The sequence below is a fragment of the Pezoporus wallicus genome, unplaced genomic scaffold (genome assembly GCF_028554395.1).
Source record: "Pezoporus wallicus isolate ANWC-B61680 ecotype Strahan unplaced genomic scaffold, APGP_CSIRO_Pwel_v1 contig_5958, whole genome shotgun sequence".
Lineage (NCBI taxonomy): Eukaryota > Metazoa > Chordata > Aves > Psittaciformes > Psittacidae > Pezoporus > Pezoporus wallicus.
In genome coordinates this window covers 1,043,509-1,056,456 of record NW_026638491.1, presented here as the reverse complement: position 1 = coordinate 1,056,456, position 12,948 = coordinate 1,043,509, and the positions used below count along the sequence as shown (strand labels likewise).

Genomic DNA, 12,948 nt, shown 5'->3' with positions numbered 1-12,948 from the left:
AAACCTCAGTTAACACTGTGGCTTGCAGCAAATTTGTATTGCAGGATAGTGCATCAGGTGTAAGCTCAGCTGGCAGAAGATTCTACATCAAAACAACTTCTCTTTAATCATAAGATACATGATAAGCGTGTTACAACTTCGTATTAATCAGGGGGATAAGCCTTCCAAAATCTGTGTCTGTACCAAAAATCTTCCTCATTACTGCCTCATGTAGCCTTTTTTCTTCCAGGCTATTCTTAAAAGTAATTTATGTATGTTCAGGTATATTTATGTTACCTAGCTGCTCTCTTTTACTCTTCTTCTAGGTGTTATCCTGGGTGCAGTCTGTGGGGGTCTTCTTCGTCTAGCAACTCCTATTGACCCTGACATCATCATGTTAATAGCCTTCCCAGGAGATATACTTATGAGGATGCTAAAAATGCTGATCCTCCCTTTAATTATCTCCAGTTTAATCACAGGTAAGATCTATTAGCCATAAATACTTTAAGATGCTTGCTACAGATACCACCTGGTTTGCTTTTTCCAGTGTAAGAAGAGTAATAGTGTGATCCTGTCAGGGATTTTACAGTTGAAGTGTGTTATTTCAGAGTTACTTTCTAATTAACTTCATTTGCCTTAATGCATAGACGCTCCAGTGAATTTATTTTTTGAGCACATGTACACGTACACTACCTTCTTGAACATCAGAAATTTCTTAATATGCTGTTTCACCTAATACCTGGGTTGGATCTTACAAAGAAGATGTCATGACACTAACAAGCCTAGCCTTCTTAAAGGTGTGGTGTCAGCTTTAATTTTGCAGCAATCAAGGGCAATCAAGGGCAAAGATAGTAGGATATCTTCTTTATTTATCAATGTCTCCTCTTAAATGGTTTTCTTCAAATTAGTAGCAGCAGACGTTCACAGAAGAACTGGAGGGAGAATCTATCTAGTGGTGAGAATTCTACAATGACAAAAGTAGGCACCTGTAGGCGGTCATTAAACTTTGCAAAGTATAACAGATTTTATTTGATGATTATTGAGTTGGATATTGAGCCTCAATATATTTGTTTGTTTCTTAAAATAAAACACCTGCAGGACTGTCTGGTTTAGATGCTAAAGCGAGTGGCCGATTGGGTACAAGAGCCATGGTCTACTACATGTCCACCACTATTATTGCTGCTGTGCTGGGTGTGATTTTGGTTTTAGCCATCCATCCAGGGAATCCAAAACTCAGGAAGCAGCTTGGTCAAGGGAAGAAGAACGATGAAGTGTCTAGTCTGGATGCTTTCTTGGATCTGATCCGAAACCTGTTCCCTGAAAATTTAGTCCAAGCATGCTTTCAGCAGGTAAATCTTTCTAATCCTTGGTAATGTTTTTTTACACCTTTTACTCACCAGGGTTGTCTATGTTATTGTTTAGGTAAATGACAGAAACGGTGAAGCAAACAGATATACAGGTCTTAATTCTTGAGCAGGTAAATGAAAGAATGTTATTTATAGCTGCTTTGTTTTTTATTTAAATTCATGGATTTTTTTAAGAAGATGATTTTAAGTTTGTTATTAAGTAAACTTAATTTTTTTCCCCTCACTTTTTACAATATATATGATCATGAATTCTGGCTTAATGAACAGCTGATGCATTATGAGATCTTTAACCCAGGTTGATTTGATCTTGGTTGTTAGTTACAGAGCTGATGGTTTTGCAATGCCCTATTTTTAATATATGAATGATCCTTATTTCAGCTCATTGCCAGTGGAAATGTACCCCAAACCTCAACCTCTCATAACTTCTACTGCTGTATTAGAGTACAGACCGGGGGGGATCATCCAGTGAAGTGTTTGACCCACCTACAGGTGGCTCCATCAGGCCAGGTTTGAGCCATCTGGGATGCCTCAGAAGAAGGATGCTTGCAGCATGTACTGCTTGCTCTGAGGGTGGATAATTTTGTCAAAAAGGTTTTCACCAATACTTAATCAGAACAGCTTCAATTCAAGGGGTAAAATAAATGATCAATGCCTGATTCCTAATTTCTGCTTATGCATATTTCTTCTATGTAAGCTGTTTTTTCCTACAACTAATTTGTTTCGCAATAATGCAGACTTATTTTCTTTTTCTTTTTTTTTTTTTTTTGGTGGAACAGGGTTTGTTGCCAAACCTGCTCTTAAGTGTTCCTATGTGAAATGGCATGATAGCTGGAGCTGTGGTTATGGCCGAAGAATAAAGTGAAGAGGGGATGGGAGAAGAGGCCTTGGGGGATGGAAGAATTGAGGGCAACCTAAGCTGCCAAAAGGGCTTGGATTGCTTCACTTCTTTGGGCTTCCACATAAAAACACATAGTCCTTGGGGGTTTAAAGACAGAACATTCTCAATATTTCCAAATCATAATTGGAATGTCAGTTATGTGGTCAAACTGTCGGTGGCTAAACATCACATGTAACGTCAAATATATTTTTGAAAAATTAAGTGAGGGGAGAGCAGGGTGTTTATGGGTTTTTTTCTTCCTTTTCCTCTTTTGAACTGTGGAAGAGAGGAGAATTATATTTCTGGTCAGTTGAAAGTGGTCAATTATCTCAACAAAGCGACTAAAAGCAGGAGAAAGAACAACTAAGCTACCTGTGTCCGATAGTTTCCTTGGATCCTTATTATTGCTTTTTCAGGGTGTGTAATGCCAATGTCCAGGTCATTTCACCGGTTATGGATCACCAAGTCCATTTCAGGTTTTCAAACTTAGTCAAAAAAGCTGCTGAACTTTTTTGGCTTTCCAGTCTTTAATTTTATCTTATTCCAGTCTAATTGCCAGTGAAAGCCTCTGCCGCAAAGCCACATTTAGTTTGCAAAGTCACACTCTTTTCCACATGGAACTTGTGCCTTCTATTAGCCTTAACTTCTTCTTAAGGCATTAGGCTCTACTTCTCTCTCTCTTTATTTAGGAGGATAATTAACTGCTTTTAATGGTGTCAGCATATGTGTTCTCTATCTACACGTATACAGTGTCTCTCCATGAGCACCCAGTGTTACCAGGTTGCCTTAGGAGGAAGCCATTTGTTGCAGAAATCCTGTGAAAAATGATCTTGAGGAGTGCACAGCAATAGTACTATGTATCTGTTGTTTGTGGGAGAGTTTTAGACGCCTTTCCTTGCAGCCAGGTAGAAAGCAATGAAGGGATTCGCTTGCAATTTTGAGACCATTCATTTGCAAACTGCACTCTGGACCATCATGGCTTTTCAATATCTCTTGAATTTTTGTCTGATCCACAAGAAAATCTTAATTATAATGCAAAGGGCTGTTCCATCAAAGACTTAAGATCTTATGTGCCATGAAAGAGAATGGGACTATCATCTATAAATATGACTGTGGCATTTAAATGGTTTTCTGGCATCAGACGTTGTTGTCAGAATCCATATTTCATGTTTAGCTCAGCATTTTTAGTGACTGGCCTTGTTCAAAGAAGGGCTGAAGACCTTTGACTGTTGTGGAATTTGTGAGTGTGTAGAGCTTGATGTTTTAAGTTTAATTTCTGGGACTCTATTCTTACGTTCTGGATACCTCACATAAAAAAAAATATGTTGACAACATCCCTCAGATAAAATTTAACTCTGAAAAATCATAAGCATGCAGGAATGTTGGGTTGTTTCAAGACAACTGTAGAGTTTCTCATACAAAGCTGTGTAGAATTTCTGTCTATATCCGTCTTTCTAGATTTAGACAGCAGGGTTTGAAAGGAGGGATGTAAGGTATTTTAAAAACTATCAGGTTTTTAAACCACAAGGTTTTTAAAAACTTTTTTTTTAATAACAAAAACTAAAGGAATACAAAAAAGCAAAAAACCAAACAACCGTAAGGTTTTAAAATACATGGATTAAATCTGGATCATCATCCTTAGAACTAAAATGTCGAACTCAAGAGGAAAGAGGTGCACATGTTCTTTGAAAAGCTAATGTACCATTTCTGATGCCTTGCTCAAACGTGTTTCTAGGAACAAGGGAAGTAGGGAGCAGATGGGAAACCATGGCAAACCGGTCATAGCTTTCTAGCCATTTTGCTGGTCCCAAAGCCATGAAGTGACAGGAAAGGCTCAAGGTGTGAAGCAGGAGGAAAATAACCCTTCTAAAAACAGCAAGTCACAGATCTCTCTTTTTTTCCACTTCTTCTACCTTTTTTCCTAGCTGTAAACTCAAGCCCATTTCTCCCCTACCATTCCTTTGTAGCTTTCCCTTGACTCTGTCTTTCATGTGCCTGGAAGGTTGCAGATCCATTCAGATGCTGATGTCATCTCTCTTTGAGGTGGTCAGATTTGATTTAATAGGTATCTGGCAGCTTTGATAATTTGTCTTTTATCTGTCACTCACAGTATTTTAATTTGAGAGCTAAGGGGACTGTATATTCCATTCTGAGCTCCTGCAATCACCAAGTCAAGCGCTGGAAATGGCCTAAGTTTTTGTTTTGACTTAACAATCAAACTATGATAACTTTAGCTGGGCAGACCAAACTGAATAACAAGCCTTGCTGCAGAGTTGCTCCTGTGACTGATCTTAGAGGAGCCTGTCTTTTGGTTCTAAATAAATGGTATCAATGTGTAACATACAATCTGTGAAGCACCATTTGTGAGCCATTGGGACAAAGGGGCTAACTAGCTGTAAAAGATTACAATGTAGGGGTAAGGAACAAGTATTTGCCATACTTTTCACACTAAAGTCATGAGGAAGACTCCCAGGACTTTGTGACACTTGGAACGATTGAAAAACAAACTTATTTTTGGAAGAGGGGTAAGAGGTTGTGGAATGCATGTCTAATCCTTAAAAAATATAGTTCATTGGAATTTCAAGTGAAGACTGGTTTGATTATTTTTTCCCTATCTCCCATATGGATTGCATTCAGTCTGTTTCCATTCTCATCCTCCCTTTTTATTGTCTTCAGATCCAAACTGTCACCAAGAAGGTGCTGGTGCCACCACCCATAGAAGAAACACCTAATGTCACTGACTCTGCTTTTGCTCTGATGAATGAGACAGTGCGTGAAGCACCACCAGAAGCCCAGATGGTCATTAAGAAGGGCCTTGAATTTAAGGATGGCATGAATGTCCTGGGTAGGAAAACTTCTTGCCTGTCAAATATGTACATCATATTGTATGACACAGCTTTTGGCTGTGACTGGGTAACCAGTGTTTTCTGATTTCCTCTTCAGTGCAAGTTTAATCTCCCCAACTAATCAGCAAATATTACCACCTACTGGGCTGCTCACTGATCTCTGAGATGAAAATCTAACGGTCTTCTGAGAAATATGACTGTGTTACAGAAACAAGCAAGTGAATTATCCCATAGCTTTGCAGGTGTTAACTGGAGTACAGTGGAGAAGTATGCAGGAGGTATCCTTTCATCCTAGAAGTAGCCTACCTAGACTAAAACTAAGACTTACTGGCTGAACAGTATGGGAGAGAGGTTCCAGAGCCACCTCTATCCACCCGCTGAATTTGAGCTCAGCTGTTTCCAGTAGGTGTCTCTGGCACACTGAGCTAGAACTTGGCTTGAGGCAAAGCCTGCAATGAGAGGTGGGGTGTGAACCACACCACCCCAAAAAATCCAGGGAGGCTTGATATGTCTCTGAGTCACAGCTCCCTCCTTTCATCTCGCCTGCTGACCTTTACCAGCTGCAAATGATGAGCAACTGACATTGTGCCATCTTGGCTAGACGAGCCAGCAAGTGGGGTGATATGAAGGCTTTGCCATTTCCCATCCCTTCCCGAGGTATCTGTTTGAGCTGGGGAAGGGGCACACAGGAACGAAGAGCCACCACACCATTTCTGTTTTCTCCTGTGTGTAGACTCCCTGTTTTGTCAGCCCAGAAAGGAGTGCTCCTCATTCCCCTTCTTACCTTATGGATGTGGGTGATCTCAGACACAAATTACCCCCCAGTTTGTAGCCTCATTGGCATGTCTACACTTAAAGATACACAAGCTCCGTGGCAGCATGCCCACAGGCTGACACCTGTGTTTATAGAGTCATCCTCAAAGTGGAACAGTGTGTGGCAGTATCTCAGCCACTGCTTAATCTCACTGCTGGGCCATCACTTTTTAGGGGCAAATAAATGGCCCCTTACAGATTCCTTGCAGCTGATGTGCTGCTCCTGCTGACACTGTGGCTGTTGTGCCTGCAGAGCTTCTCCAGGTGTTGGCGAGACAGTTGACAGCAGCTGCTTTGTTTTGTCACAGGAGAAACAGCACCAACAAGCTCATAGAACCATAGGATGGTTTGGATTGGAAGTGACCTCAAAGCTCATCCACTTCCAACCCCCTGCCACGAGCAGGGACACCTTCCACTAGACCAGGTTGCTCCAAGCCCCATCCAACCTGGCCTTGAACACTCCCAGGGATGGGGCAGCCACAGCTTCTCTGGGCAACCTGTGCCAGGGCCTCACCACCCTCACAGGGAAGAACTTCTGCCCAATATCTATTCTCAGTCTTCCCTCTGTCAGGTTAAAGCCATTCCCCCTTGTCCTGTCACTACAGGCCCTTGTCAAGAGCTGATCAGAGATTACTTGTTTCTCTGTGAAGAAGCTGGCTTTACAAGAGCCACTGTTTCAGCCACCTCCGCAGCTCCTCCTTCCATTCAGTGTCTGTGGGCAGAGGAGCTGCTTTTTTTCAAAGCTGCAAATTGCACCCTGCATGAGGCAACAGATCATTACTCATGCTGTTATCCTCACCTGCTTTTTTAATTTTCCAGAGCTTATGCATTAAAATGAGACAGTATTTCTCATGTGAGAGATGCATTGCATTTAGTGCTGGACTTTTCTGTGCAGGAACTGTTATGGATAAGAAAAGAGATAGAAGGCTGAATACAATTCCCACATAAAGGAAATACACAGTTTAGGTGTGGGATTTGCTGTAGTATTTTGACCAATGACTCAAATGTTCCAGAGTTTTGTTTGGTTTTGAATGAAGAAGTGAAAATTGGGGAATTGCCAGCCAGCTTGCATAAACTGTACAAGCCAGGCAAATTCCTGCAAATATGAACCAACTTGACTCTCATGACTAATACAGCAGCTCATTTGGAATTAACGAACAAAACCACCTACTAACATATTCTGGTGCAGTGTCTGAATTCCAGGAAGTTACTTGGTCTTTGACTGAAAAGCTTTTAATAATTTCTCTGCGCTCCACAGCACACAAGCATACACTTCACTTCCTTAATTCAAGTGACTCAACAAAGGTAGCTTAGTGCTAAGAAATTACTTCATATCCAGGAGATTGGATTAAAAGAGAAGAAGAAAAAAATCTGGTTGCTAAACCCAATGTGAGGATATGGGACAGCTTGTCTTTTCCCAGAGTGCCAGTAGCTGAAATTCCCTTCTCTTGAATACTTTTGTGTCCTGATGGGTTTTTCCTTAGGAATTTCCCAGTTGAGTTCACACATATTTTAAATGCTGAAATCATATTATGACAGACTAGCCTCAAAGGGTGGCTGAAGATTCAAACTGTTTCAGTATCAGTTACTAATCCCACTGAAAATTGCTGGATGTTAAAGGTTAGCATTGGAGATACAGCTCCAAAGTAATACATGACAGATGCACTCGGTTTTTCACACTGATAATCCAATGCTCCAGACTTTCACACCTAAGCATTTAAATTTAGGAGCCAAATGTTGCTCTTACTGAATTCTGTGATCATGTATCCCCTGATAGCTGGTTTCAGTGAGATTAATCTGCTTAATGGGAGTTCTGTGGTTTAGCTTAAAGTAAAATCAAAGAATCTTAGAATCCTGGAACAGTTTGGGTTGGAAAGGACCTTAAAGCTCATCCAGTTCCAACCCCCTGCCACAGGCAGGGGCACCTTCCACTAGACCAGGTTGCTCCAAGCGCCATCCAACCTGGCCTTGAGCACTTCCAGGGATGGGGCAGCCACAGCTTCTCTGGGCAACCAGAGGCAGCGCCTCACCACCCTCACAGGAAAGAACTCCTGCCTAATATCTAATCTAAATGTCTCCTTTAAATGTCAGGTTAAAGCCATTCCCCCTTGTCCTGTCACTACAGGCCCTTGTCAAGAGCCCCACTCCAGATTTCTTGTCAGCCCCTTTAGGCACAGGAAGCCTCTCTAAGGTCTCCTCTTAAGGAGCCTTCTCTTCTCCAGGCTGAACAAGCCAAGGTCCTGGTGCCGCAATAAAGAATACCTGCTTGTCAAAACTTTGTTGGCGCATTCCTGGAGATTTCTCTGAATCAGTCGGAAGAACTTCTTCCTACTAACTAATCTCAATCTCCCCTCTGTCAGTTTAAAGCCATTTCCCCTTGTCCTGTCACTTCATGCTCTTGTCAAAAGTTGCTGTCCGTTCTCCCACCTTCTCCTCCCACAGCCACTTTCTTCATTTAACTGGAATGCTCCTGGCCTGTGAAATTTATGTTCCAGGGCTGCTTTTGCCTTTCCCTGTACTCTAAGACTGATTATCTAGTCTGTAGGTTGATACTGTCAAGAAGCTTTTGTAAAGGTTGAGGAAAACACTCTTGGTCTCTAGTGACTGTTTTAACAACAATGAAGAGCCACGGTACAGCACTGTATTGCCTCTCCCATCTGCCAGGGGCTATGAGGTTTCTAACAGTTGCATGGCACTGAGAAGATTAGGGTATAAGTATATCTTTGGTGATCGGATCAGTTCAGGAAAAAAGAAAAAAAGAACACCGCATAGTTGGCCTGTGAAATTGGAAGTTAGTAAAATATTGAAGAATAAAAGATATTTTGATTATGATCATGCAAGGGGAGAGTGACTTCATTGTAAAAACTCCCAAGAGGTGTGTAATACTTTATAGTTCTGAAAACTGTATTAGCAAGTAGTATCAAGGCATTGACCAGGTTCAAAACCTTCCTAAAATCTATGGATTTATTTGTGCTTTTTTTTTGTCCTGTGTTTTTTTTTTCCAATAGGTTTGATAGGATTCTTTATTGCTTTTGGCATTGCTATGGGGAAAATGGGAGAACAGGCTAAGATGATGGTGGATTTCTTCAACATCCTGAATGAGATTGTAATGAAGTTGGTAACTATGATCATGTGGTAAGTTTGAAGTTTTAACTTCTAGAACAAAAAAATATTTGAAACAACTTTATTAACCCTTGATATAGCATATAGTGACCACAATTTGTTAGTAAACAATGTAATTAAGTAGTTCATTTTTTAAAGCCTTAACAGGTGTGTTAGAACCATAGCAGCATTATTTCTAGTGGGTGAGGATTATTTAGGACTCGATTTGAAAAATTTCTGAATTATTATTAATTAAATCCAAGGCATGCAGGTACCATCAAAGGCCTTCAAATACCACATTGATTGTGGAAGTTCATTACACAGAAAGACACATAAGCAAGCAAGAACACCCCACATCGGAATATCCAAATCTTCCTGGGAGGCTAGCAGGCTATTAGCTAGGAGGTACGATTACAAAGAAGCCTGGAGACACCCTTTATTCACTACCTTCTGTAGTAAAAATACTTTACCACCAAATAAAATTCCAGCAATTTTCAGTGATGCGTAGTCCCTCCACCCATGGTTTCTGCAGAATCTGTGTCTTACAGCCTTGCCACAATGGGGTCACTGGAAGTACACCCGTTTGTAATAATGGGGCTTTGCTTGCCTTCAGGGGGGTGATTTTACCCAATTAGGACTGAGCCCTTGTTCACATTTCTGGAAGGGGATTCTCTATTTTTTTTTTTTCCTTTTCTTGAGGTTTTTCTTCCAAGGGCTTCCCCAGAGCTCTTTGTGCACCGTGCCAAGTGTGGCCATATCGCACAAATCCAGTTTTTCAGAACATAAAAAAGCATTATACCACTGTGTTTCGTATCTCCCAGGTCTTTGAGAGCAGAAATAGGTACTCTATTACAACATGTGTATCATGGCTCGTTGCTCCCCATGATTCCCTGGTGGCCCTGGAAGGTGTTTCCTGAGTTACAGGCCTGCAGTATGCCTCTTCTCTGAGGCTCCAGATGGACACAGTTGGTAGAAAAGGAAGCAGGGTGCCTAAGGTGCAAGTATCCAGCATCATCAGTGTTTCAAAGGGACACTGTTTTGCAAGAGTGATGCAGATAGTGACAGTGATGTGGAAATGTCTAGAACAAAAGAAAGAACATGAAGCAATTACTTTTATTCTTCTTGTGTTTCTGCTTTTCTGTAAGCAATCTTGCTGCATAAAAATGCAGTTGGTTTTATTTACAAAACTTTGCTGTTCTCAAGTCTGTAGAGAGACAGTGACTATACTCTCGTAACACTTCAAGGGCTAGAATTTATTCTTACTTAGCACCAATTGGTACACCCAAGACACAATACCTTGCCTACAGTATAAATTGTCTCTAGTAGTGTTGCAATAGCAGGAAATCATGCAAGATTCAAGATATTCACTGGTTTTTTTACTGATGTGCTTTTTACTCCTCTTGAGAAAGGAGGCCGATGTTGAGAATTCCACTTGTTCATCTGTGTCTAGAATTTTTAAAGAACTGTTGTGACCAAAAGCAGTTTTTTAAATGTGTGTTTATAAAGACAAATGCACTTCTTTATGCAGGGTTATGTTCTGTTTCATTTATGATTTCTCTGCACAGAGAACTGTAACCCCTGTGGCAACTCCAGACTCTCAGGAGCGTGGCATTGCTACATGAACATAAAGCAGACATCTGGCTCTGACACCATGTAATTCTTTATAAGATATATGTTTTGTCAAGTTCATTGAAACGTGGCTTTTATGATAACTGCTGTAACAGCTGGCCTTGCATTTCAAGTGTGCTTTCAAGGTTTGGGGCACATTGCTTGAGAGACCATGAGATGTTTCTTCAGATGTTTCTTACATAAAACATGAAGCACCTTTATTTTGAAAGTCAGTTTCCTTTCTATGGTTTTTAATTAAGCATCCAAATCACTAATTCCTTTTGAAAAGATGCATTACCATTTATTTTCAGAGAACCAAACCGTAAAGTTTCTCCACTGTTACACACTTTACTTTCCGCTTACATTTTATGAAACAGATACAGGGAATGTCATTTAAAATTATATAAGGTAGTAATCTTTATCAGTGTATGTATAAATGGTCTATCCATGCACTTTCAGGCATTTCTCACTATTAAATTTTTTAAAGAATATCCATTAATTTCAAATCTTTTTACTATCAATCTATGCTACTATTATCACCCTGTTTAAAAGTTCTGTTTATGCCGTTGGGGAGTAACATGACTGAGGTGACAAAAACCCTGCCCTAAGTAAGGAAAGCACATAATTAATGAAGAATCCATGAACTAAGAAACATTTGTCCAAATTATTTAAAGAACATAACAGAAACAGTTGCAGCCTTCAGGATAAGTGATTCATTTCAACAAATAATTTAACTGAAGAAAATAATGCAACTCTCTGAAACCAGATAAGCAATGGGTTGTAAAAGTTATGTATTAAAAACAAGTACTAAACCAATCTTCATAATGATCCAAGCCTGCGTAACATTATAGTATTTTTGTACAGTGTTATTCCAGGAACGAAGACTTTTCAGGAAATGCATATTCCACTCAATGGGATGGAATAAAATGGAGTAGATGGGGCATTTGCTGGAGATAGCCATTATTTTTTAAAAGATGTGAAAGCTATCCATTGAATTTCCATCAATTCCTGAACTGCATCTCAGTGTTGAGCCTGAGAGCCTCCTACCCTTCCTCCAGTCTCTATTCTGTTGAGGACAATTTTTATGACTACAAGGCAAAGACTGGTTCTTGTTTATGCTTGTTCTCTTTCTCCAGGTACTCCCCTTTGGGCATTGCTTGCCTCATTTGTGGAAAAATCATTGCAATCAAGGACTTAGAAGTAGTTGCTAGACAACTTGGCATGTACATGGTCACTGTGATTGTGGGTCTTCTCATTCATGGAGGGATCTTCCTGCCTCTGCTCTACTTTGTGATAACAAGGAAAAGCCCATTTTCCTTCCTTGCTGGGATTTTCCAGGCATGGATCACAGCGCTAGGCACAGCTTCCAGGTACAACTGGGAAATAATGTCTTGCTTTATTTTTTAGCAGATTCTTAGCTGCTGTTTAGAGGTAGCACATATGCTGTTCTGGTCTTTGCTGCAAAATCATCTTATGCTGTTGAATAAAAACTGTTTTTAATCCAGCATGTTGAAATAAACAAAAATAACCACACAGCATCAGGATTTTATAGAGAGGTTGTACAGCCATCTGCAGACAGTTGAGAGACACACTTTTTATTTTCCATTCTGGCATTGACCAAATGACTTGTGCAAATTGTTTTACCCTGTACTTGTACCTCGCCTAGGAAACAGTGATAATTCTATTTGTTTTGAAAGCATGTTAATACCAGTCTCATTGCATTGGGGGAAAAATATAAACAGTGCTAGGTTTCAAGAAGAAATAAAAAAAAACCCTCATTCTTTTATCTGTTTTAGCAGAGTAAGGGGACTTTAGAGATGAGCACTTTTAGACTCATTGCTAATGAACAGAACAGACTCAACAAAGTATGTAGGCAACTTACCTGTCAGTAATATGTTGATATTTTGCACTGAAGCAGTCAGTAAATTTGTGTTAAAAATATTTTTTCAGTTAAATACCATGTTTTAAAGTGTTTTTCTTCAATAAATGTTTTATTTGTGAAGAAAATATAATCTTCGATTTTAATCAAAAAGTTGAAGACAAAAAAGCCTAGTTCAAAACTGACCATCAGAAAAGTAGCATTATGATTTCAGGAATGCCTTGAAAGAATTATAATTCATCTGCCTCTTTTGGCCAACCCAAATCGCTCTACTGCATGACTTCTGCCCTGATGAACAAGAGGCTCTGAGGGGATCTTACGTGCGTAAATATCCGATGGGACAGTGTAGAGAAGATGAAGCAAGACTCTTCAGTGATGCACAGCAACAGGACGAGAGGCAGTAGGCACAAATTGAAACATACAAAAATTCCATCTGAATACAAGAATAATCTCTTTACTGTGATTTACTGTGACTGG

At 40.1% G+C, this 12,948-nt stretch overlaps 1 protein-coding gene across 1 annotated transcript in view; it reads left to right on the top strand.

The window, feature by feature from the left end:
- Positions 1-12,948, top strand: part of SLC1A2 (solute carrier family 1 member 2) — a 79,905-nt gene that overhangs the window by 46,155 nt on the left and 20,802 nt on the right. The window contains exons 3-7 of the mRNA XM_057410936.1: positions 306-458; positions 1,078-1,328; positions 4,900-5,068; positions 8,891-9,017; positions 11,729-11,962. Of these exons, the coding sequence (XP_057266919.1) occupies positions 306-458; positions 1,078-1,328; positions 4,900-5,068; positions 8,891-9,017; positions 11,729-11,962 (934 nt within the window). The remainder of the gene's footprint in view (positions 1-305; positions 459-1,077; positions 1,329-4,899; positions 5,069-8,890; positions 9,018-11,728; positions 11,963-12,948) is intronic.